At 42.7% G+C, this 26,765-nt stretch overlaps 1 protein-coding gene and 1 long non-coding RNA gene across 2 annotated transcripts in view; one reads left to right on the forward strand and one right to left on the reverse strand.

The window, feature by feature from the left end:
- The window catches only part of FBXL5 (F-box and leucine rich repeat protein 5), a 94,362-nt gene that overhangs the window by 61,067 nt on the left and 6,530 nt on the right, over positions 1 to 26,765 (forward strand). The window contains exons 7-10 of the mRNA XM_020806573.3: positions 5,804 to 5,952; positions 6,163 to 6,245; positions 17,165 to 17,878; positions 20,163 to 20,311. Coding sequence (XP_020662232.2) covers positions 5,804 to 5,952; positions 6,163 to 6,245; positions 17,165 to 17,878; positions 20,163 to 20,311 — 1,095 coding nt within the window. The remainder of the gene's footprint in view (positions 1 to 5,803; positions 5,953 to 6,162; positions 6,246 to 17,164; positions 17,879 to 20,162; positions 20,312 to 26,765) is intronic.
- Positions 7,886 to 10,501, reverse strand: LOC144589450 (uncharacterized). Its single transcript, XR_013545552.1, has 2 exons — positions 10,378 to 10,501; positions 7,886 to 8,305 (listed from the first exon to the last, which is right to left on the reverse strand). It is a non-coding gene; the product is annotated as an uncharacterized LOC144589450 (long non-coding RNA).

A 26,765-nucleotide genomic window follows, 5' to 3' on the forward strand; every position in this document is an offset into this window, starting at 1 on the left:
TTTGTTAAAGGCAGACCTGAAAAGCTTCCCAGTTTTTAGAAAGGGGGATGACCCTGAATCATTTATGGTGATGTTTGAGAGAGCATGTGAAGATTTTGAAGTGAGGGAATCTGAAAGAATGATAGTGCTGAGATCTCAAATTAGTGGAGGCCTAGCAGAGATCTACGCCGAGATGCCTTTGGAATTAATTAAAAATTGTGATGAGTACAAAAAGATAGTTTTTGCCAGGTATGGCATCAATGCAGAGCATTTGAGGCAAAAGTTCAGGGCTCAGACAAAGAAACCTGAAGAGTCTTATTTGCAGTTTGGGGCAAATTTGACCAGATACCTGGATAAATGGATCCAACAGGAGGGAGTGGAAACAGTACAAGATCTTAAAAACATCATTGGTCTTGAGCAGTTTTCTTCACTCCTACCTGGTGAACTGAGGTATTTAGTAAAGGACAAGAAACCCAAAAATCTGCAAGAGGCGGGACAGGCCGCTGATTTTTTTTTTTTTGACTTATATACCGCCCCATAGCGCTACAAGCACTCTCCGGGCGGTTTACAATTTAATTATACAGGCTACACATTGCCCCCCCCCAGCAAGCTGGGTACTCATTTTACCGACCTCGGAAGGATAGAAGGCTGAGTCAACCTTGAGCCGGCTACCTGGGATTTGAACCCCAGGTCGTGAGCACAGTTTTAGCTGCAGTACAGCATTTTAACCACTGCGCCACGAGGCTGTTATTTTATTTATTTATTTATTTATTTTATTTTATTTTATTTCCCAAATTAGAAAACCAAGTGTTTATGAGGAAAAAGTTATGGGGAAAGTGTGGGAGGACACAAATAAATATCTCAGAGGGCAGTTTAAGAACCAGCAGAAGGTTGGGGGACATTTTATGGGCAAGCCCTCAGATCAGAACCAGACCAGAAACCAAAACTTGGAGGGAAAAGTGGTTAAGAGCTCTGGTAAAGATCAATTGAACTTTAGGACCTGTTTTCTGTGTGGGGAATAGGGCCACATTTCAACTCAGTGTGGTAAAAATAGAGAATTTGGGCCACCAAAAGTAAATGTGCCTAAGCCTAAAGCTGTATACAGTGGGGTCTTGACTTGAGAACTTAATCCGTATTGGAAGGCGGTTCTCAAGTCAAAAAGTCTGTAAGTCAAGTCTCCATTGACCTACAGTGCATTGAAAACCGATTAATCCCGTAACAGGCCGTTTTTGTTCCATTTTGGTTTTTTTCTGGTCTGTAAGTCAAATCTCAGTCTGCAAGTCAAACCTAAATTTTGTGGCCAGAGAAGTCTGTAACTCAAAAAGTCTGTAAGTCAAGCCGTCTGTAAGTCAAGGGTCCACTATATTGTGTGCAGCAGGAAGAGGTTAACACTCAGAGGGAGGAGTTAGGCGCCATGGCAACACAAGCGGAGCTCTCTACACAAGCTGACAACATAGAACCTAATCTTCCTGTGGCAGAAATTCAGCATTGTTACCTCATTAAGACGAACCAGGAGTTATTTAAAACTTCTGGAGATAGTATTTATGTCTTTAACAATAAATATATGGCGCTGAAGGACTCGTGTTCGCAAGTAACCTTATGTCATCCTGATATTATCCCTCAAGAATACATTTTGAAAGGGGAACACATGTCTGTTAAGGGAATTGGAGAGGCAGCTGTTATTCTGCCAGTGGCTGAAATACCCATCAGATATCAGGGGTGGGAAGGAAAATGGAGGACTGGGGTTTCTTCACAATTGCCATCAGCTGTTTTGATTGGTACTGACCTCTCTGAGCATGTGAAGAGGGTTTTAGTTCTGACTCGTTCCCAAAAAGAAAATGTAGGGACAGCTGAGGAAGAAAATGAAAGTCATACGAAGATAATGACAGACATTAGTGACTCAGCCGAGATAATTCAGCTTAATAATCCCCAAAGCAATACATTCACTCAGGAACAAAAAGCAGATTCCATGCTGAAACGTTGCTTTGAAAAAGTTAGTGTAGGACCATTGCCCACAGTTACCCTGAGGGGAGAGGACCCTACACCTGAATCAGTGCTAATGAAAAGTCCACTAGAAAACACTTTTAAAAGGGAACAAAGTACAGATCAATGGTTTAAGAAAGTTGGCAAAGGTCAGTTAACTCCCGAGAGTCCTGAAGGGCTCTTTCTAGATAAAGACCTTTTGGACAGTGAGGCCTGTGTGAATCCCAGTGGTGGAGGGGAGACTCACCTCAAGCAACTGATTGTTCCTCGCAGCTCACATAGACTTCACTAACACTGACCAGAGGTTAGGACAAAACCTTTACTGCCTTGAAGTGGAGGAGCAGTTAAAAGAACATGGCCAGAGGTGTAAAGGAGGTCTGAGGCAAGGGGATTGCAGTGGCAAACCTGACGTCAAGCTGTGTCCTTTACCTGTCGTTTCGAATCCAGACCATAGCATTGAGTTTGACATAGTTGAGCCATTGACCAGAGTTACCCTGAGGAGAAACAAATTCAGTCTGTATAGCGTTGACTGTGTGGCAGGTTATCCTGAAGCAGTTCCCCTGAAAATATTGAGGCTCAGAACATGGCAAATGCACTGCTGAGGCAAATGGGTAGCAGCAGGTTTACCTCTGAGCTCTTCAAGTTTCTAGAAACCTATTTCGCTTCCGGAATGCTGCAAATGATCTCCCAAGTGAGTGAGGGAGATTATATCAATCTGTCAGAGGGAGAGACAAGACAGACAGGATACCAGGGGAAAATAAACAAGCACTTCTATGGCAAAGGAGACCTTGTCTTGCTAGCATTGGAAGGGGCAGACAGGGAAAGAATTGGGTTACCTTGCGGGGAAGGGAGGTGTAAACTCAACTACCCCTCAGAGGAGGACCAAGTCTGTACCTCAATTTCCCCAGAAAACCAAAAAGATGCTGGAGACGTGCTTATTAAGGGCAAGCAGGTTTTATCTACCAAGTCCAAAATAGCCAAGGGTGTAGTGCAAAGGTTTGACACCGGGGGTGCACACCTACAGGTGGTTTCACCTTATAGAGGACGTACCTATCCAGCTAAACTTTAGGGCCAAACAGCAAAGTTCGGTCAATATAAGAGAAGGATAAAGGCACTGAGAAAGCATGCATGGCCATATTGGGAAGGTAGATGGGGTGACCTTTCGAAAGCTAAATAGGTTGAGACGTAGCCTGACCCTGCCAGTGATGCGAAGGGCAAAAGAATGGCGAGTTAGGCTCGAGCTTGCTAGGCCCTACTTAAAGGGTTTAATCGAGAGCATCATATTGGCAGCTCCAGAGGTGAAACTCTGTAGAGAAGCTAAAATTGCAAGACAGAAAGAGAGATGGAAGACAGCGCCGGAGGCAGACCATTTGCGGAGAGGTCCCGAGTGCCAGAGAGGCGTCCCCATCATGGAGGGTTCCAGGTTCGAGACAGGAGTCGCACCGGGCCAGGCAGATGACTGCAAGATCCTTCATCCGAGGCTGTTCCAGAGAGGGAAACTACAGGTTGGCGAGGGACCCCAGCTATCTGCAAGTTGTGAGTTTTGTAAAGGTGCAGAGGGTGTTGGACTTCACCAGACCTCCAGGTGCGCTGGAGGGTAGGACATTTCCTTTATGGACACTACTATTCCACCATAACTACAGTTTTGGACTTTTGAAGAGGACTTTGATTTTGAGGTACACGTAATCAAAGGGACTAAAAATGGTGCTGCAGGTGCCCTCTCAAGAAGACCAGAAGACTAAATAAGAAGAAAAAGGACTCTAGCAAAATGGTGAAAGTAATAAAAATGTTCATGTACACATTGTGTAATGTTATGATATGTATTCAAAAGGAAAATATATGTAAGTAATTTAAACGTTATGGTAGGTTAATAAGCATGCACCTATGTAAACAATTGAAATGTTGAAGTGTTTGATGTAATTAGTAACTGAATTGCAATGTTAATGTATAGTATGCAAGTAAGTTGTTGATTAATTGTAAATGTTCAAATGTGTTAAGTGTGAATGTGATATTGTGTAAATGGTGTGATAATTTTGAGTGTAATATTGTAATGTTTTAATGAAATAAGCTCCTCGTTGTTCATGAGGGTAAAGCACTATAGCTTTTCCCCCATGAAACAACTTGTTAAGGGGTGGAGGTATGTGGCGTTCAGCCCTGCCCTCATCTGTCCGTCACAGCTGAGTAGTGTAAAAAGAGCCAATGAGTGAACGGAAGGTAGTGCTACAGGGGGAGGGGCTGGGATAAAAAGGGATGTATGATGAGATTGAGAGAGTTTTGGGAGTGAGAGAGATGAGAGAGAGAGGAGAGATCTGAGTGAGAAGGCAGTGTGTTAATGAGTCAGTGAGAGCAGAGTCTGTGTTTTAGAGAGTTCAGTGATTAAAAGAAATTGATTATCTAATTGTGATTTACCTATTTCTTTTATGTAATCAAATAAACAAGTTTAAGTTTTAAAGTAAATACAAGTGTCAGTGAAGATTTGGTATTGGAGCAGCAATACCTGGTGGCAGCTACCTGAGAAGAGGAGTGAGCACATACTGGAGGCCTGAGTTATTATAGGCTCCAGCGTGCCCGCTACAGTGGTTTCAGACTTTCACTTCATTTCACCTCTAGTTTTCCCAACATTTTTCCTATCACCTACTGTGGAATCAGAGAATGCTTTTCCTCTCTTGGATATTCATAAAGCTCTGACTTTCTATACTTCTAGAAAGAAGTATTTTCATAAGTCTAACAAGCTGTTTGTCAGCTATCAAGGTGCAAAGACTGGGTGAGAACATCAACCTCCCCCAAAGGTTATCAGAGTGATTCGTCAGCACAATTAAATTGTCCTGTATGCTGGCAAAGAAACCAGTCCCTGATTCTCTGAGGGGAAGGCTGTTGCAGCTTCCACACAGCCTCTCTCAGAAGGGTAATTAATAGACATATGCAAAGCAGCAACATGGTCTCAACCCTTGACACTTGTCAGACACTATAGTTTAGATGTTGGGGCCAAACATGATGCTGCCTTAGGAAGACTGGTCATTACATCTGTCTTGGCCTGATATCCCACCAGTTGGTAGGTGAACTTGCTAGTCATCCACATGTGTGATTCACAGAGGTCACGATGAAGAACAGCTTACATATCTGTGACTTTAGTTATTTGTGTGCAAATTTACACAACCCGTCCATCTTTCTGTCAGTCTGGCATACTGTTGTTAAGTTATATACAGTGGCAGACTTGTGGAACACATTGACTTGCGCAGTGGGGGCCAGTCCTAACCATCTTTTTACTTTGACCTCTAGAATATTTTGACAAGTTTTATGTAGATACAGAACAACCTGCATGTTGTTTCACAAATAAACGGGGAAAAACTTTTTCTAAACTTGTTCTTGGACACACAAGACAAGAAAGGCTGGAGCCCAAGACACATTGCAGCTCATTCTTGGTTATCTGCCTCATTTTAATCTTTAGTTTGACATGTAAATACTGTATCTGTAATTTTATCCTTTCAGCTGTAGTGTTATCTGTGAACAACCAATGACAGTGGGTGGAGAAGGACTACTGAAGTAGGATTTTCACTCACTCTCCATCCTTTGTCCATCTAACAAGTCTATTCAGACAAAAGGGAACTGAAACCAATGTGGAGGATATAACAGGGCTCTCCTACCAGCTCTCCTCAAACTGAAGAAGCTACTTGCATGAGTAGTGAAACATTTCAACCTAGTAAGCAAGAAATCCAGTTGCCATGACTCCACTTTCAGCTAGTTGTAGTGTAGTGTTATAATATGAATAGCTCTTCACTAGTAAATCTAGTGTCTGGTGTACTTGTTTTGCTTTTGATTTTTTCTTTCTATTTCTTTATAGAAGAAAATGCAGAAGAATCCTTGGCTATCAGCATTGTTCAGAAAGAGAAACACTTACTCCAAGGTTTAATTCATAATGTTCTGCCATGTGTAGGCAATTCAGTGAAAACTATTGTGTTGGCATACAGTTCAGCCATATCTAACAAAATGGTAAGTTTATATAAAATGAGTGAATATTTGTAAACTGTAATGATTAACAATAATATAGAACACAAATACATTTTTTAAAATAATGTGATGCTTTTTGGAGGCAAAAGTTATATTCAAAATAGATTAAAATCATAATATGCTAAAAAGAGTTTGTAAAACTGAAATGATTTTATACTTGTCTCCTTTTTCAATTGACTTTTTAAAACATAGGTGAGACAGATCTTAGAACTATGTCCTAACCTGGAGTATCTTGATCTCACACAAACTGATATTTCGGACTCTGCATTTGACAGGTTGGTACCTCTAGTTTTTAAATGTTTTTTACTAACTTTAAAAATAGTGAAGTATTGATGAATCAGAAACAAATCGAATCTTGATACTTAAATTGGTTAAACTGTTGAGGGCTGGAGAATTTAGCTAAGGAAGCTGGTTTAACTCATAGTCTATATGCATCTCAAGAGGAAACAGTACTCAAAGTAAGGGTGACTCTGAGACCTTAATCTGTATTATAATCTGTATTATAATGAACAGCATTATTGTGCCTGTGTCCTTTTGAAACAAAATTCTGGGTTGCGAAACTAGATTGCAAAGCCTAGATGTAAGAGATATCAGAAATAATGAATAATGCTCATGTGATTTGCTATAATTATGTAGACTTTTTTCATTTTCTGGAATGGTATAAGAATAGCCACATTCCTCAGCTAAAAGTTGAACAAAAGTGTGTATGAATGTTAAACCTGAAATTCAGTAATGATTACATTTTTCTGTGATTATATTCAATTCTCAATATTAAGACTACTGATTGTGAAACATGTTTGCAGTATTTTATCACGGCAAGATGTATAAGCTTTCTTCATTTTGAGGGGCAGCTTAATTACCTGGTGCTTGTGGGAAAGAATAAGCAAACATATTAAGGCTGTGACCTTGATCCTGGTGCTAGGGAGAAAAAGATAAAGCAAGAAAATGTTTAGACTGGCTAAAACAGGATGGGTAAAATCTGGTCCTCTAGATGTTGGTTGTAACTCATACCACCCTTAATTAGTACAACCACTGGTGATGGCACTGACAGTAATCTCTGTAGGGCCACCCCAGCGTAATACAACACAGAAAGAAATGGTCAAAAAAGAGTAGAAGTCCCATCCAGTATCTGCAAGGATAGCAGCTTGCCTTTAGATGCATGCTGTGGTGATCGCCCTCGTGGCCCCAGCTTGTTTCCCCAAACACAGAGCTCACAAGGTACCTCAGCACGTCCTCTGATACGCTGCCACCAGTTGATCTCTTTTATCAACTTAGTTTACTTAGAAAAGACGAAGGTTCATCCAGTACTGATGTTTCAACAGAACAAGTTTATTAATTACAGATGGTTTCTGGAATAATTGATAAGCACATTCTTCAAGATTCATCAATATTAACCTTCTATATTAATTATCACAGGTTACACTCTAACTAATTAAGCCTCAGACCCCCAAACTATCCTCCTCTCTCTGATTCCTGACTCAGATTGACTGACTCCTCTCTCAGGTTCCGCCTTTAGAGCATCTCTTTCGGCCCCGCCTCTTAACCATATTAACATATAACATGAATAATGCATAACTTACAAAGTATAACTTAGGGTGAACGCTACATTCTTCCCCCCTTAAATATGTTTGTTTAGGAGGGGGAAATTCATTTCCCCCTCCTAAACAAACATGCATCATTGCACAAAAACTCTACTTACCCTCTGGCAAAAATTCTGCAAGCAATAACAACATCTTATATAACAATCACAATATCTTATCATTCTAAACACTTCAATACAGTTCAATTATATACTTTACCTTATAATTTTTACTTACGACATTTAACATTACAACCTTACAGAAATATAACATAATTATGAAACTTTTACATGAACACAATTTACATTACATTACCTCCACATCAAAAAAGCTACTCACCATTATTTTTACCCTCATTCTATACCTCTCGTTCATCACCATCCAAACTTTGCATTTTAATTATTTTTCATAACTATACATAAACAGAACATGTAATACCACATTACTCTCTTTTATCCACCCATTAGTCATTTAGCCTTCGAGGCAAGGTATCAGCATCCACGCTGAGTCCCTTTTACACTGTGGATTACAAAGTCAGAGTCTTGCAGGTTCCGTGTCCATGTTGCAAGCTTCCTGTTAATGGATTCCACAGTTTGTAGCCACACCAGAGGGAAGTGGTTGGTGCAAAGAATGAACCTCCTTCCCCTAATGTAGGGTTTCAGTCTTTGCAGCATCCAAACAATTGATAGGCAGACAAATGTCTCTCACCAGGTCGGAATCTCCTGCTGATCAGAGTCACTGGGTGTAGATTCCCTCTGTGGTCCATTTTGTAATCAAGGTAAAAAAAAATCAAGAATAAATAAAAGATATTGGTATGAGACAAAAAATTGTGATTTCTTCTACATGGCCTCTGTGAATCCACACAACTGGGTTCAGTCTGTACTTGCACTGAACTCCTTGGAATATTCTAGAACAGGGGTCTCAAACATGCAGCCCAGGGGCCATTTGCGGCCCACCGGATGGTAGTTTGTGACCCCCATCTTGCCTGCCCCCCCCCGAAGCACCCACGTGTTCTCTGCTGTCAGGAGTAAAAAAAAGCCTCACCTCACTCGCCAGCTGTCTCCCAAGACAGCGCCTCTTGCACCCTCCATCCGGAACTGCAGCCTACCAGCCAGTCCGCCTGTCTGCCAGCTGGCAGGCTCAGTTCCGGATGGAGAGTGCAAGAGGCACTGTCTTGGAGGAAAGCTAGCAAGCAAGGCGTGCTGCTGGCCTTTTTCCCCAAGCGCCGCCGAGTGATGCCTGAGAACGGAGCTCGCTCCCAGCCCCTCCTCGAAGAGTGCCTCCAAGCCACCAACAGCAGCTGCCGCCGCCTCTTCCAGGAAAATGGCTCTCTGGCTCTCTTTCTCTCTCGGCACCCCCAGCACCAGCCCGGCCAGCGGCTGCCTCAGTGCCCAGCGGTGCTTCCTTCTCCTCCTCCTCGTCCTGCTTCAGCCGCCTCGGCTCTGGAGGCTACCTGTGCTTACCTTGCAAAGTTTGCTCCTCTGTTGTGGTGGGGGTAGCTGCTAATGCTGCTGAGTGTGCTTTTTTTTGAGGGGGGCCCTCATAGGATGGTTGCCGGATCTCCGTGTCTGTGTGTTTGTGTGTGCGCACCTTTGGGGGGCCCACCCTATTCTGTTTAATTTTGCAGTACCAATGGGGGCTTTTCTCATTTGGCAAGGCAATTCTGTGAATTTTTTTAAAATTTTATTTCATGCCCTTCTCCACCCCCGCTAGGCGGTCACTGGCGCTCCCTCCCTTCTCCGCTTCTTCATCCTGCTGCTGCTGGTGCTGGTGGTGGTAGTGAAGAAGGAGCTGGAGGGGGTTGTGGCTGGCGAGGAGGGCTCTCGCACCCCTCCTCCTCCTCCTTGGAGCCCCAGCTGGGCTAAGAAAACTCCTGGGCAGCTTTGGGCTCCTGCTCCGCTTGGCGGAAAATCTGATGTGACCCAGCTTCAGCCAGACTCTGCCTCCAGCGGCCCCCAGGTAAATGGAGTTTGAGACTCCTGTTCAAGAGCTTAAAATAAGAAACATTAGTAGCACATTGCCTCCTACTACGAATGCTCCACTGGCCTGTGCACCTCAGTTCCATTTTTCCACTGTTGCGTTTGGAACGTCTCTTGTTACAGCTTCGTATTTTCTGCTTTTTCCAGTTTGATTCTGGTTTAGATTTTCGTACTTCTCTTGGATTATCTCTTCTATTTGATCACAGACTTCTAGTACTACAATTTTGCCTTCCGGACTTGATTGCACATTGTTTCCTGGCTTCTGATCACAGACCGTTTACTACTTCCCGCCTTCATATTTCAGACTGATTGATTCATTCATTGCCTTCATTTGTTCTTTCCTGGCTTATGGAGTTTAACATTTCTCATCTTGATTACTGGACTAATTCATTTGTGATTTCATGGCGTTTGATCTCAGACCGTTTACAGTTTCCTACCTTTGTATTTTGGACTATTGCCTCATTCAGTGTATTTCTTCAGTTTGATCTCAGTCCGGTTTGACTTCTCTTTATGATCAGCGGTTTGGGACTGGATTAGCAAACTGTGAGTTATTCTTTCTTGTGTTTTGACTAGTTTATGGCCACTTCAGGCCCCTTCAAGTGGTGTTCCTCGTGTGCCGCCAAAATACCATTCACTGACAGCAGCAACCGCTGTTTGATTTGTTTGGGGGAAGGCCATCAATCGCAATCTTGCCCACAGTGTAAGAAGTTGTACAAACCTGTTCTAAAGTTGCGTGAGTGAAGACTTAGAGCTTATCTGTGGGACAGATCCCTTTCCCCTTCTAAGCCTACCATGGAGTCCACCCTACCCCAACCTTCTACCCCTCATCCCAAGCCTCCGATTTTCACCTTACTGGTCACTCCATTGCCAAAATCCCTGACAAAATCAGTCAGAAAATCCTCGGGGTCTGTTTTGAAGAAGTCTTCCACCTCGACTTCGACATTGGCTCCAAAGCATGTGTCCACAGAAAGCCTGAAGAAAAAGCTTTGATTAAACAGAAGAAAGATAAGTGTACCTCTAAGGATCGACCCCGTGATCTCCCTCTGCTCTCGGTATCAGTTCCATCCCCTGTTTTTGAGGAGTCTTCTTGGCACCAGCCTGATACCGAGTCTGTTTCAGACGGCGCTACATCCATTTGACTTCACAGGCTCAGGCTTCAGTTTCCATCCAGAGCCATTCTCTGAGTCCTAGCCATGGTCAGGCTGAGATTCCTTCCAGCCAAGCTTCTCCCCATTCAAGCCCTGTGTCTACCAGGCAGGCAACTGTTATTAGAATTTCAAATTGGGAGGAGACTCACCCCTTAAGCCTTGCGTTCATTTCAGCTATGATGGACCTCATTACAGAGTCTTGGAATCTGCCCTCTACATCAATGCAGATTCCTCAGAGGATGGAGGGTCATTATAGGACCCATGGTGCTGATACCATGTTTTTGTCTAGGCACCTGGTGCCTAATTCTATTATCATCCTATCCAACCTATCTAGGACAGGAGGGAAGGCAAAGGTTACCCCATCCAATTGTGAGGGAAGGAAGTTGGATGTCTTAGGGCACAGATTGTATTTTTGCTACCTTTTTACTTAGGGTATCAAATTACCAGGCGGCTCTTGGAGCATACCAGAGGCAGCTGGGGGCTAAAGTTTTACCCACTATTCATGCAGCCCCTGAAGAGATTAGGGCAGCTCTTGTTAATGCCCATACAGAGGTGGTGACAGTAGCCAAACATCAAAGAGTAGCAGCTCGCCACTCAGCAGACATTGCATCTAAATCCTTGACATGTGCAATTTCTTTACAATGCCATGCATGGCTGAGGTCTTCAGGGATTGTAGAAGATGCCAAAGTGCGCATCGAAGAGTTGCCTTTTGACGGGGCTGGCTTATTCAACGAGAAGACGGATGAGATTATGGAGACTTTCCATAAAATCAAGAAAACAGTCCTATGCTATCCAACAGCAGCCCAGATTCCAGAGATACCAATGGTGCAAACAATTCGGCCAGCAACAATATCAACAGTCTTCGCAACAACCTTACCTTCCTTATAGGTCACCACCACAAGGAAGATCCACACAATCTTCTTCAGCCAATGCTCCATTCAGGCGTCAGGCCTCTGCTCAACACTGTCGGTCTTACCATCAGCCTGCAAAGAAAGGAAAACAGTGCCTTTGACTCATCCGTAGCTCTCAACACCATACCTCTGCAGTCAAGACTAGCCCCATTCTTAGACAATTGGAAGCTTATCACCAAGGACATATGGGTGCTAGCTGTCATTCAGTTTGGCTACCTTTTGGAATTCACAGAATATCCTCCCATTGGCCACGTCAAAATCACATCTGCTCTGGAAGAAGAAATATCATCTCTTCTGCAGAAACAGGCTATTCAACGTGTACAACATCAAGACATTCCACGCGGTTTCTACTCCCGCTATTTTGTGGTACCCAAGACGGACGGTGGCATCAGATACATTCTAGATCTCAGAGTACTAAACACCTACCTTTGTCAAAGGTCCTATGGCAGGAGATGCTAACAAGAAAAGTCCAAGAAGGATGGGAGTTTCTAAAAAGAAGAAATTATGAAAGCATAACTACAAACAATTCCCAACAAGAAAAAAAGGTGAGAGGCAGCAAAAAGGCTGTTGTGGTGTCACGAAAAGCTAAGAGATGACCTGAAAATTAAAAAAAAGACATGTATAGGAAGTGAAAAGGAAGCCAGGTCACCAAGAAAGAGTACAGATAAGTAGCAAGGAAATGCAGGGACAGCATTAGAGGAAAAGCTGTGAATGAGCTGAGATTAGCTAGACACACTAAAAGAAGTAAAACATTATTCACGTATGTGCGAAGCAAAAGACAAAGAATAGAAATTGAGCATAGCTACTCAATGAAGATGAAAAAATGATAACAGATTACAAAGAAAAGTCAGAGGTGCTCAATTCGTATTTTAGCTCAATCTTTTTGCATAGGACAGACTATGAGCCTCCACACAAATGTGAAGAGCAAGAGGAGGGGACAGGACTGCTGGAAAATGATAAAACAAATGCTGAAGGAATATCTTATCACAGGGGTCTCAAACATGTGGCTCGGGGGCCATTTGCAGCCTGCTGGATGATAGTTTGTGACCCCCGCCTTGCCTGCCCCCCTGAAGTGCCCATGCATACTCTGCTGTCAAGAGTCAAAAAAAGCCTCTCCTTGCTCGCCTGCTGTCTCCCAAGACAGCGCCTCTTGCACCCTCCATCCAGAATTGCAGCCTCCCAGCCAGCGCGCCTGCCTGCCAGCTGGCAGGCTGCAGTTCCGGATGGAGGGCGCAAGAGGCGCTGTTCTAGGGGACAGCTGGCGAGCAAGGCGGACTGCCGTCCCTTTTCCTCAAGCGCCTGAGCCACCGCCGAGTAATGCCTGAGATTGGAGTTTGCTCCCAGCCCGTCCTTGAAGAGCGCCTCCAAGCCGCCATCAGCTGCTGCCGCCACCTCTTCCAGGGAAGCAGCTCTTGGGCTCTCTTTCTCTCTCGGCACCCCCAGCACCAGCCCCGCCAGCCGCCGCCTCAGCACCCGGCAGTGCTTTCTCCTCCTCCTCCAGCCACCTCGGCTCTGGAGAACTCTCAGAACTGCTGTCCATTATTCTGTTGAAATCATGGGAAATGGGTGAGGTGCCAGATGATTGGAAGATTGTTCCTATCTTCAACAGTGCAGTAATAACTAGAAGCTATAATGGATTTGTCAGAAACAAATCCTGCCAAACTAATCTGATCTCAGTTCTTGATCAGGTAACCTCCCTGACAGACAGAGTGAATGCTGTAAACATTGTATATCTTGACTTCAACAAAGCTTTTGACAAAGTACCCCATGATATCCTGATTAGCAAGCTAACTAGGTGTGGGCTGGATAGGTCAAGTATCACGTGGATACACAGTTGGCTAGAGAATCGTACTCAGAGGCTGATGATTAATGGCTCCTTCTCCAGCTGGGATGAGGTAACAAGTGGGGCACTCCAGAACAAAGTCCTGGGTCTGGTGCTCTTTAACATTTTTATTAATGACTTGGATGAGGGAATGCAGGGAATGCTTCTCAGATTTGCAGATGACACAAAATTGGATAGAATAGCTAATATCCTGGAAAACAGAAACAAAATTCAAAGTAATCATGATGGACCAAAGCACTGGGCTGAAAACAACAGAATGAAATTCAATAGGGATAGGTGCAAAGTACTGCACCTCAGCAAAAGAAACCAAACACACAGTTATAAGATGGGGGACATACAACTTGGAAGGAAGGAGCGACACATGCCAGCTGGTGGAATAGAAGTTTCGACAAGGGAGGCAGGGAACATCCAGCAGCTGTGCTGCCATGCAGCTGATTTCTCTAGGCTCCAGTTACAGTTTTAGACTGAGTATCAGGAACAACAGCTAAACTGTTAGAACAGTATGACAGTGGAACTAATAATTATGTTGTGAACAACCCAGAATGGCCTTGTAGCCAGATGAACAGTATAGAAATTGAATAAATAAATAAATAAATTGGAAGTGGTGTGCACTCCTGTGCTAGAGACATTCAAGAGAAAATTGGACTGGCATCTGTCACATCTGATTTGATGTAGATTTCTGCATTGATCAGGAGGTTGGACTCAATGGCCTCATAGGCATCTTTCAGTTCAATTGTTCTCTGATTCTATGATTCTCTGTTACCAATGTTTAACCTCCCTTTGTTTTGTCACTTGGCTAGTGAGGTAATTGTCTCCTTAAATCCCCACAGAGATAAATGTGTTTTCTTTAATATTTCCTCTCTTCCTCTTTCATTACCTGCAACCTTTAGCTGTTCCTATAATAGTATGTGTATGTTTAACCCTTCACTCAAGCTCATAAAACACCCGCCACATAGGCAGCTCTCACACATTGAACCACAATTTGAACAGAACAGATAAGTTTTTATTTAAAATAACAATTTTAAAAAGAATGTTCAGCAGCCAAACTCTGCTCACAACCCAGAGTTCAATCCAAAGTAGTCAGCTCGAAGTTTACTCAGCCTTCCATCCTTCTCAAGTCGGTGAAATGGATACTCAGCTCACTGTGGGATGGGGGTGGCAATGTGTAGCTTACATAATTAACTTGTAAACCGCCCGGAGAGTGCTTTAAGTACTATGGGGCAGTATACAATCATCACACTTCTAGGATTCAGCACAATCTTGTATTTATTTCCTCTTCCCTCCCCTGCGCAGACATCACCTTAAAATCCAAGATTCCTAACACATGTTCTCCTCCATCTTACACTTGACTGCTTGTATATTAATACTTCTCTCAGACCCCAGATTCTAAAATCTTCCTCTCCCTGATGTCTCCACATCAGACTGTTCTGTCAGATTGAACACACACCCTCCTTATCTAATTTTCTCCCAGCCAATCATTACCTTTCTTACCAGTATTCCATGCGTATCACTCACCTGCTCTGATCACATAGTTAGGAAACCATATAAACTATATTTAAAATTAACTTGGCATCATTTCCAGCTTTTCCCCATTTCTCTCTGTCATCCTATTTTAATGAAGTGAAGAAGCATCTAGAATCACTGTTCATAAGCCTCACATCTTTCTTTCTTTCCTTTCCTTTCTTTCTTTCAAGGAAGAATGTGGAGAATAAATATTAATCTTCATCTCTCACTGGCGACTGGACAGCATCATGATTTTGGATGCTGAAGCTTAGACCAGTGGCATCTAAGTACAAGAAATTTTAATAAATATTGCAAGATAAAGAAATACTACAAAATAAGCAAAGGATACAAAACAAATACAACCACTGGAAAAATTAGGGAAGTAAATAGGAACAATGCTGCAGACACCTTCTATGTCATTTTTGTGAGAGAACAATTTTAATTCAGCAAATACTGTTATGACAAATCATAGTCAAACTATGAAGATGGCCGTACAATTCACAGATTCCATATTGCTCCCAATACTTCTCGCTACTGCCCTCCACCACAATTCAAGCAATGAAGAAGAAATTAACAAGGGGTGTGTGTGTGTGCGCGTACATGCGCACATGTGCCTATTCCTTCGGCACTCATACTTGCCAGTGGTTTAGACATTAATGGCTATGTGTTGCATTATTTTGAAGGGACAACACATTTACGCTGTTATACAAGCTGTATACTCACTGCTTTACATTGTAGCCAAGTGTCATTTCTTCAGTGTTGTCACATGAAAAGATATGCTAAAATATTTATGAAATGTGAGGGGGTGTACTCACCTGTGATATACTGTAAATCTTTACATAAAGACCAAGACATCCTAGATAGTCACACTGCAAACCATTCTTCTGCTGCTCAGAAAGAGAGATGGGTTTGCAGTGATTGATTTAAAGGATGCCTATTTTCATATCATGACCAACCCTTGTCTTTGTAGCTTCCTGCAATTCACAGTAGGAAGCCACATCTGCAAATTCACAACCCTCCTATATGGACTGACTATGGCATACTGGGTATTCATGAAGTGCCTAGTGCCCATAGCAGCCTTCCTCAGGCTACAGAATATAGTTTTCTCCTCTATTTTGTCAATTGCCCAACTGTGGTGGACTCAAAGGCAAAGGCTGAACAGGACATTCAATTCACGCTGGACCTACTGTGGTTCTGTGTCAATCTGCAGAAGTCCAGGCTTGTGTCAGCACGATCCATTCAGTATATTGGGGCCATTCTCGGTTTAAAAAAAAAACAAGTTTTTTCACAGAAGACACCCCAGCCCCCGAAGGGTTATTACACAAGAGCAGTGTCAAGCTCCACAGCATTCCTTCGGGACATACACCTCAGGGATGGCTGTCAGGCAGCCACATGGGCTCAGCCATCAACATTTGTGCACCATTACTATCTCAGGGTTTGTGCCAAACAAAGCACTGTGTTCAGCAGAATGGTTATATCTTCTGTTAAAGTGTGTCATCAGATGGTAAGTGGGCTCGCTAGTCACCCACATTTGTGATTCAGAGACTACAGTGAAGAAGGACAAGTTGCTTACCTATAACCATAGTTTCTTCAAGTGGTCTTCTGTGAATTCACGCAACCCTCCCACCCTCCCCTCAGCCTGTCACATGAAAAAGTCCTCAGGAGATGGTAGCAGGCTCAGCGAACTGAGATTGCTATCTAGGATGGGAGAGCATGCACTCTAATAGGGAGTGGCTTACTCTTTCTTCTGCCTAGGCTTTGGATGTTTCCAAGGTCAACCACACAGGCACGGAACAACCCACATGTGTGAATTCACAGAAGACCACTAAAAAAACTATGGTTATAGGTAAGTAGCTCATCTATATGGTGTACTCCATCATATCTTCCTGAGTCCACCATTAGTACGAAATTTGCATTTGTAGCTGGTATCCTGAAACATGCAACAGACAGCAAATCTCATTAGTGTTATCTTATTTTCTTGTCACATATTGCTTCTTCCAGTGTTTGTGATATTGGTCACAATGTGGTACCTGCCAGAGTTGGGTTGGTGTGTTTACATGATTTTTCCTTTGTTCCTTTTTAAAGGAATAGCTTACTGGCCTAAATGTGTAGGTTGAGGAAATGACTGTTTTAAGTTTTGAACCTGAATATTCTGTTTGCTGTACCTTAAACATATTGGGTTGTTTGAAAAGTAAGTATCATTCAGCTAAGATGTTGATGTTTGTTTCAGTTGGTCTTGGGTTGGTTGCTGCCAGAATCTCCGACATCTTGATCTTTCTGGATGTGAGAAAATCACAGATGTGGCTGTAAGGAAGATTTCCAGAGCCTTGGGAATTCTGTTGTCCTTTGAAGCAGGATCTCAGAAAATCTGTCAAAACAGGAGTGGAAAAACAGTGTGGAGAAACAACGATGTTACCTTGCAGGCTAACAAAAAGGACTGCGGCTTGCATGATACCACAAATGAGTTTGTGATAAAGGGAGAAGGAACTGAAAGCCATTGGAAAGCACCCATTGGATCAGAGAGTTTTAACTCTACCTATATTTGGATGTTAGATGCAGAAGACCTAGCAGATATTGAAGATGCTGCAGAGTGGAAACACAGGAATACGGAGGGAGTTTGTATGGTAGAGCAAGCATCCAGTTTCGCTTGTTCTGCATCATGCTGCAGCAAAGACATTTTTGGGTTAAGGACTAGTATATGCTGGCAGCAGCATTGTGCTTCTGCTGCTTTGACCTACTGTGGCCACTCGTTCTGTTGTGCTGGAACAGCATTAAGAACTATTCAGGCATTTGCAGGATCTAAATGTGCACCAAGGACTATTAAACTGTCAGAGACAAAAGGCTTGGCACACACCAGGAGTATAAAATCAGAACAAGAGACTGCACGAGTTCTTCAGTTTCTGAGTCTATCAGGATGTTATCAGATAACAGACAGTGGTCTCAGGTATGTAGCCCCTTTGAAGCCTTTGCTGCAGCTGATCAGTGCAGTCTTATAAAAAAACCCAAAGCACACAATAATGCAGCTGTCCCTTTATTTCGTCATTTCTTAAAATGCTAAGTCTGGTGGTAGCAATTCATTGACTGTTTCAAGTGGAGAAAGTCTTTGTGCAGCAGAGTGAATTTTGTTTCAAAATGCCTGTGAAAGTGAGTGGTTTAAAATTAAAGAATTTAAAGAACTATTAGTTCTTCCATTGTAATTTAATTGAAGATGTTTGCAGAATAGTGGCAATGCTGTATTTGGCTGCTTTTGATCAAGTACATGTTATGTGCAAAGGTAAGAGAAAAAATGTCATTCCCATTGCTGAAAATCGGATTGCACAGATATTAAGAATGTATCATGCCTATTTTTCATTTACTAGGCATTAGACATTTACACTGTTTAGGATCTTCATATAACTTGATGTAACACCAGATAGGTTGAACAATATGGATAAAAGTGAGACACAAATCAATTTGTCATTCTGATTATATGAGTATCCTCTCCCACACCTCTATATCTCCTGTTGTGAGGAAAGCTAGTTCAGTTTCAGTCCCCATCTGTAATATGGTGAACAATTGTAGTTATTTGCCTTATAGGATTATTGATGCAATGACAGGTATGTTTGCATGGATGCCTTGCTGAGTTTTTTTTTCCTGGGCTTTCTTTTTGTCTCCTTACCACATGGCCTGGGGGTGGGGCCTAGGGGTAGGACTTTCTGCTTTAAAAGAGCGTGTCCCAGGACCCTGGACCCTTTTCCCTAGGAAGCTGGGCTGAGGGCGAAGGCCAGGTTTATTTGCATGGATGCCTTGCTGAGTTTTTTTTCCCCTGGGCTTTCTCAAATTCTATCTATGGCCTTAATATGGTAAATAGGAAAGCCAATTAGATTTGCATAAGCCTGGGAGGCAGGAAAGTTTTAGGCGTCAGATCATACTTTCGCACTATTAAAGAGTAGGCCGGATAGGTGGGGCTCGTCAGCCATGGAAGGCAGCCCATCTAGGAGTAGGAAAACTCTGATTTCAAACCTCCACTGCCTTGTGGCTATATCCACTCAAGGAAAAGGCTTCAGGAGTTAACCTCGAGGCAAAATCCGGAGCTGGAGTCCCGAAGGCAGCATGTGTCGTTCTGCCAACTCCTGCGACATTGCTGGAACCAGTTGTATTGGCTCTTGCCTTTCCATTGGACCATTTCAGCAATGTGGAGAGGGGGGATCTGCTCCATATTACCTTACCCGGGCTTCATGCTCTGGAGAGGACACTCCTCGATTCAGAGCATGTTACCATAGTCTCTCGAGACTGAAGGATGCCTATGTGATGCAATGACACTATATATCCATACTCTTCAACACTTTAAGTGTTGTGCATTTTTTAAACTTCACTGTTGCTCCTCCTTGGTAGAGTATAAGGGCTTCTCAGAAACAGTATGTAAGGTACTGAATGGTATATTGTAGATTCCTTGATAGTTGGAATCAATGTTGAAATAGTTTCTCATCTACCATGAATGGGCAGGTTTACCTGCAGTTTTAGAAAAACTCGAGATTTCACTGTATTTTAAAAGCTGTGATATCTGGATAGCCTTGATAGCGTATGAGGCAGGAACTGTATGAGGGCATTTTTGCTCTTTTAAAACTGGAAGAACTGTTTTGCTTCTCTCTATAGTCCATTTCCCATGTCTTCTGGGTTCACCACTGGACTGAACTATGTAGCTTGTCCATGATATGGATGGCAGCAGTCTCATATTCCCTTCACATGAAAAATCTTAAGCTTTAACAAAGTTAATAAGTGCTGCAGCATGTGTGTGTAACGTCCAGTGGAACAGGGGCCCCACATTCCCAACCCTGGACATTTTAGGACTGTATCTCTTCCTGTAGCTCCCCTCCATTTTTTTCTTACAAAACCAGGGGGAAAGCTATGACAAAAGTTTTGTTGAGCTGTCTTGTGGCCAAAATTTAAAATAGCAATTGAGGGTGTTTCTCATGGCCCTGGGAAGGTTGCCTTTCAAAACATGGCAGAATTTACCTTGTGTTACTTAGAAGACAGGACTTAAAAGTCATCCTTTTAAAACAAAAAGCACATATAAGTTTTAGAGTTTTGGGTGCCTTGTAACTGCTGACAGTGAATTCTTGGGCCCCATGTGGGCTGCTTGTTGCCCAACTCTGTGCTATAGTGAAGCCATTCTAAACTAATGCTTGACTCTTGATTGTAGACCACTTGTGGCATAGTCTTAAATTTACTTTTGTTTCTGATCCTAGGATGTTGACTCTGGGAGGTGGGCTTCCTCGTCTAGAACATCTCAATCTGTCTGGATGCTTGACTGTAACAGGTGAAGGCCTGCAAGAGTTGGTCTCAGTGTGCCCTTCTCTAAATCACGAACACTTTTACTACTGTGACAACATTAACGGTAATGTCTTTTGAATAAAATATTCTTCTGACTTGACAGGGTTTCACATGTAATGTGGATCACCCACTTTGGTTTCTGTAGCTGCAGATCCTTTAGTTGGAGGTTTAGTTGGAGTCCATTCTCCCAAGGACGGGGGGGGGCAAGCATCCGTGCATGCGTACAGGGTGCAGGAGAATGTCTGGCTAGGTGGGCGGGGGTGCAGGCATACATCTGGGAGACAGGGGGGCGTAAGTGTGTGTGGAGGGGCAGGCAGGTATGTGCAGGAGTGTGTGCATGCAGGTGGGCAGGAGTGTTCACACGCATATGCGTATGTTCTTTTGGCCCTTGAAAATCATCTCAGCAGCCCGGTCCTTCCAAGGCCACGGACTGGGACCAGTATGGAGCCCGGGGGTTCAGGACCGCTGCTTTAAGGATAAAGGCTTAAATTTTGAATTTGATCCTAAACAAGTGATTCTTCAAATAAATCCTGGTTCTTAACAAAACAGTCTCCTGATCAGTCATGAAGAATTCAGTTTCATTTGGGGTGGGAGAGTTCTAGCTGTTAATTTCTTTCATTCTATATGCATACATACAGAAATTAATATATGGTTTACAGGTACAATTTAATGCCTACATGGATTGGAAGGAGAATACTAGTATCATGGACAGCCAATGTTAAATGTTAAAGCATGAATTCCTGGTTTCTGTATTTTGCTGCTTATTTGCAGGTGTTCAAGTAAATCCGGCCCTAGCAAAATCTCTATGGCTTTTTACCTGTTCTGTATGTGTGTCATACTCTTCCTCTTCCTGGCAAGAGTGCCTTATCCTCTAAGGCACAATAAACTGCCCCACTTAATGCTGATTGGTTAGTGTGGCGTTTACCCTGTGACCCCTGCTTGTTTCACCAACCACAGAGCTCACACAAGTATCTCAACGTGCCCTTTAACATGCTGCCACCAGTTGATCTCTTTATCAACCTATATTTATTTCCTATGAAAGACTCAGGTCCATTCAGTACTGAACTTTTAAACAGAAACAGATTTATTAATTAAAAGTTGTTTTAGGAATAGTTCTTAAGCACATTCTTAAAGTTACACAAAGCTTCGGTATTTTACTTTAAACTCTCTCTCTCTTTGCCTCAAGCCCCAAAACTTTTCCTTCAAAACTCTATCTGACTGAACTCCCTAGACTCTGACTCCCCCCTCCCTTCTATTTTCTCTGGCTCTGCCTCCCAAAAGCTCTAATTGGTACATCCAAATACACTGCTGAATATTCATACCAGGGGTGATCACTATTACAGTTAGTGTTCCATTTCCTGTGTTAAGCAGGGTATTATGAGTGAGAACCCATTCATGATATTTGCACATTTTTTAAAAAAAGTACACTCTACCAGTTAACTCTAACAAAGATGGCGGTCAAAACAAAAAATTCTAACATAAAAACTGGGCATCAGATCAGCACCAAATTTGATACAGTGGGAGAAGTCTGCTCCTGCTCTTTGTCAAACTTGGGGACATTTGGGCAAAAGTTTTTTGAATTACTTTTTCAAAAGTAATGCTGTTTTTACCCTGCATGCAGAAACAACTGTCACTCTAAACCATTCCAAAAAGTGAACAGCTCCTCAGGAAAACTAAGCAGAGGAAAGACCATAGAGTTTCTTGAAGTGAAAAAGTGGTTTATTTTGAGCTCAGCAATCAGAAAAATCACAACTGCATTTGTGGGTGTCCAGAACAGCAAAGGACCCATACATAACAAAGGATGACCAGCTGTCTTATACCCCATCCAGCATGATATTCAATCCTAAATCTACATAAAGTCAAAAAAATCCTCCCCTCTTTTCTTATTCTTTGAAAGGTTTTTTTAGTATGCATTAGGGGTCTACGCTGTGTTAGCTTGATACGTGACATTAAGGTATTACTTTTAATAAGTGCAGTGAGGTACCTTATCAGAAAAGACATTCCTCAGGATGTCACTATCTCATCTTCTAAGAGGTAGTATCTGTACCAACAGTATATTTCAAATGACTTGATTTTTGTCCTCTGTTTTTCCTCATGATCTTCCTTTTGTACATAGTATGGATGATTTTGACCTTGATTTCCAGTGATATTCCAACCTCTTCCTTTTCAAAAAGCAAAGTGACATCTTTTGGAAAACATGCACACAACATATCCATAGAGCTTTTGGTCCAATACAGCTTTTCTTCCTCAGCTTCCCTAACTTGAAAAAAGGGATTGGAAATTAGAACATAACATATTTTGGCAAAAAGGAACATCCAGGCTGTTCTCACTTCTGTTTTCTCCCGGTAATCATAATGCAGATTATATGCTTATCTTCTGGAATCCTCTACCACTGGGTAATTCTATATGAGAGAAATTTCTGATTGAATTTCTGTTTAGTTTACATTTAAACTCCAATTTTAAAAAGTCATGAAATTTAAAAAAACAAGAAATGGCCAAACATTGCTATACAATATTGTGCCCGCATTGCTAGCAGGAAAAAGAATGCCAAGTTTTACATAGGAAAGGGCAGACTAAATGTTGACAAAACCAATGGCAGCAGTCAGGATGGTCTACAAGATAACCCTCTTCTGCTCACTACCATTCACACTTGTTGAAAAACAGCCCCAACAATTGCTTTGTTTTTGGTGAGAAATGGTGAACTGATGAAAAAAATTGAGTCGGTGCTGGGAAACGCCTGTTCAACATCTTGACCTTTAGCCTGTGGACTGTTTCAGAGTTCCATGATTCTCTATGCAATTTCACATATGCATGAAAAACCTGAAAGAGGTTGTACAGGATGTTGTGGTGTGATACCACCAGTGTGCTGATGACACCCAATTCCATCTGGTTTTTAAGATCTTCCAAAAGGTCCTTCTCTCAATCTCTCAGGCCCCAGTGTGTGTGGTCAGCTAGGTCACCCCCCTGCCAATTGCTCCCTTGTATTCACCTTACTCTCTTAGTTGAAATTCTACTTGTGAAAATAACCTTACAGTTATGTGTTTTGTTTCATCAATTTAAACCTTCAGTGTTAAAAACAACAGTATTCTTGAATGAACACCAAATCAAGGAGTTAAATGTTTTCCTCGGCCTTTAACAAATGAGTTCTAAATTCATAAGACTGAACTATCACCTCTCATTTTGATGAGGTTAGTGCAGAAGATTGGGCAGATATTGTTCTTCGTAGTGGTCTCTGTGAATGCACACAAATGGGTTAATCCTGCACATGCTCAGGACGTCCGGAAGATTCTAGAGCTTTAGAAAAAAAAGAGTCAATTAAGCTTCCCCTCCTCCGAGGGTATATAAGCTCCACCACCTCCAGCTTCCTTTCAGTTCCTCTTTTTCCGCCATTCCTGTAGGATGTTAAGAAGAGCAGAGCGAATATCTCTTTAAGTAAGCTTAGCTAGTCTTTTTTCATCTCCTTTATATTTTATTTGTTGTTTATTCAGCAGAACCTACCTCATTTAATTTGCTGCTGTTCTGTCGTGTTTCCCCCCCCCCCCCAAATCAACAGATCCCTTTTTATTTTATGGCCCCTCGGGGCTTCAAGCTGTGTGCTGTCTGCTCCCGCAAAATTCCTTTGTCAGATGACCACGATAAATGCTTGCTTTGTTTGGGAAAATCCCACTTCGATCAGACTTGCATTGCCTGCAGGTTTTTTTCTAAACAAGCCATTAAGCTCAGGCGCCAACGACTCTGGTCTTTCCTCTATGAAAAGACTCTTCTTCCCACTATGGAGGTTTCTTCCCTCCCTGCACCAACTCCTCCGCGTTCGGAGGTCTCCAAACAGGTGACTTCTCCTGCTGAACAGGTGGCTCTTACCATCTCCTTACCTGTGAAGTCCAAGGAGGTCTCTAAACCACCTAAAGCCAAGGTGCCTTCTCATCTCCCCATTTCTGCAAAAAAGAAAACCCAACAACAAACCTAAAAAAGTGAAGAAGCCATCTAGGCTACCTGCTTTGCCTCCTCCCGCTCCTTCGATATTACTCGAGGAGTCTTCGAGGGAAGGAATTGAACTCTCTTATACTGAGGAGCACATTCCTTCAGCCCAGATGGCTCAGGATATCATGTGCATGTCTCCAGATTCAGGGGGCGCACTGCCAAGAGTTACGAGTACATGGCCGCCAGACTACACATCAAAAGACCCTTCACATAAATCAGTTCAAACTACTGGCTGCTATAAAAGGCTTCCAAGCCTTCCTGCCACGTATCAAGGGGCATGCAGTACAGTTGGTAACAGACAATACCACAGTGATGCACTACATCAGCAGACAGGGCAGAACGCGATCCCGGCCCCTCCTTCAACTAACTATGCATTTCTGGGAATGGTGTCGTATGCACCACATTTTCCCTGAAGCGATCCATATTGCGTCCAGGGACAACTTCCTAGCTGACCACCTAAGCAGGCTGCCCACCAGAATGCACGAGTGGGCCCTCAACCAGGCAATTTTTCTGGACATATGCCGACGATGGGGATAGCCCATGATAGATCTCTTCGCGTCTCATCTGAACGCCACTCTGATGGCAGAAAGTGAGGAAGAATCAAAGACCCTCTTAATGAGGGTGAAAGAGCGCAAAAAATTGTCTGAAGCTCAACATTAAAAAAACTAAGATCATGGCCACTGGTCCCATCACCTCCTGGCAAATACCTGTAGAAGGGGAAGATATGGAGGCAGTGACAGAGCTTACTTCCTTGGGCTCCGTGATCACTGCAGATGGGGACAGCAGCCACAAAATTAAAAGGTTTCTGTTTCTTGGGAGGAAAGCAGTGACAAACCTAGACAACATCTTAAAAAGCAGAGACATCACCTTTCCGTCAAAGGTCCGCATCGTCAAAGCTATGGTTTTTCCAGTAGCAATGTATGGAAGTGAAAGAAGGCTGACCACTGAAGGTGATGGAGGAGACTCTTGAGAGTCCCCTGAACTGCAAGGAGAACAAACCTATCCATTCTGAAGGGAATCCACCCTGAGTGATCACTGGAAGGACAGATCCTGAAGCTGAGGCTCCAGTACTTTGGCCATCTCATGAGAAGACTCCCTGGAAAAGACCCTGATGTTGAGAAAGTGTGAAGGCAAGAGGAGAAGGGGATGACAGAGGACGAGATGGTTCAACAGTGTCATCGAAGCTACCAACATGAATTTGACCCAACACCGGGAGGCAGTGGAAGACAGGAGGACCTGGCATGTTCTGGTCCATGGGGTCATGAAGAGTCGGACATGAGTTAACAACTAAACAACAACGAAATAACTCCTAGTTGACTTTATCAAAGGCCTTTTCTGCATCCAGGAAGATCAGCATCATTTGCTTTTCTGGATAATATTCCAAAATGTCTGTTATTGACCTTATATTTGACATTAGTTTCCTTTTAGGGATGGAGCCTGTCTGGTGTTTGTGTATCATTTCCATCAGTACCTTCTTTAATCTACTTGCCTAGATTGTCGTATATATCTTATAATCAACATTCAAAAGAGAGATTGGTCTGTAGTTCTTAATTTGTTTTATAAGCGCTTCTTTCCATGAATCTAGAATTTTCCCTCTTGTTTCTGTGTAATCTGCTAACTTTTAAAAATCTGGACTTAAAGTTTCTTCCAGTGTTTATAGTACTCAGCTGGGAGTCAATCTGATCTGGGAGCTTTCCCATTTTTCTATTTTTTTTCCATGCCTCCACAGTTTCACTTGTCATTATTGATTTTTTAAAAGATTTTCCAACAGTGTAACTTGAGTATGTTTTGGACAGATTCAGTATTTACTAATAACTCATTTATATCAACATTTTAACCCAATTGAAGCTAAAACGCACCTAGAATGCCTTAGGGAACAATAAAAGACATAAGACAGAAAGTATAGGCAGGATGCAAACAAATTGTTGTTGTTACTGTGACTTCCTGGGATGCAAACAGTTTAGGGAAAAAAGACTTATTTTTCAGAAGTGATGAAATGAGTTTGTTCCATATCTGTCCTTCTGCAGTGTGGAATGAAATAACAGATGCACAGCCAGAAACGTATATACATGCCACATTGTTCAGAATACCTGGAAAAGCAATAAATAGGGAACTTCCCCAAAGAATGTGAGACCTTTGAATGCATTCAGGAACCTCTGCTGGGCAACAGTATCTTCCTATCACCTGATCCTTGCACTACAGAAGCACCATTGCTTCTGGATAAAGGGATTATACAGATTGGGAGTCAATTTCGCAGCTCATGGCTAGTATTCTGCTGTTTCCAGAATAGCATTGTATCAGATTATGCATTGTTGAAGGCAATTTTTGAGCTTTGCTGCCAGCCTAACAGTTGTTAGGAGGAGGAGGCTCTCGAGTGTCATCTGGAGTGCAAGGAGAACAAACCTATCCATTCTAAAGGAAATCAACCCTGAGTGCTCACTGGAAGGACAGATGTTGAAGCTCAGGCTCCAATACTTTGGCCATCTCATGAGAAGAGAAGACTCCCTGGAAAAGATCCTGATGTTGGGAAAGTGTGA

Source organism: Pogona vitticeps, chromosome 5 (genome assembly GCF_051106095.1).
Source record: "Pogona vitticeps strain Pit_001003342236 chromosome 5, PviZW2.1, whole genome shotgun sequence".
Classification (NCBI taxonomy): domain Eukaryota; kingdom Metazoa; phylum Chordata; class Lepidosauria; order Squamata; family Agamidae; genus Pogona; species Pogona vitticeps.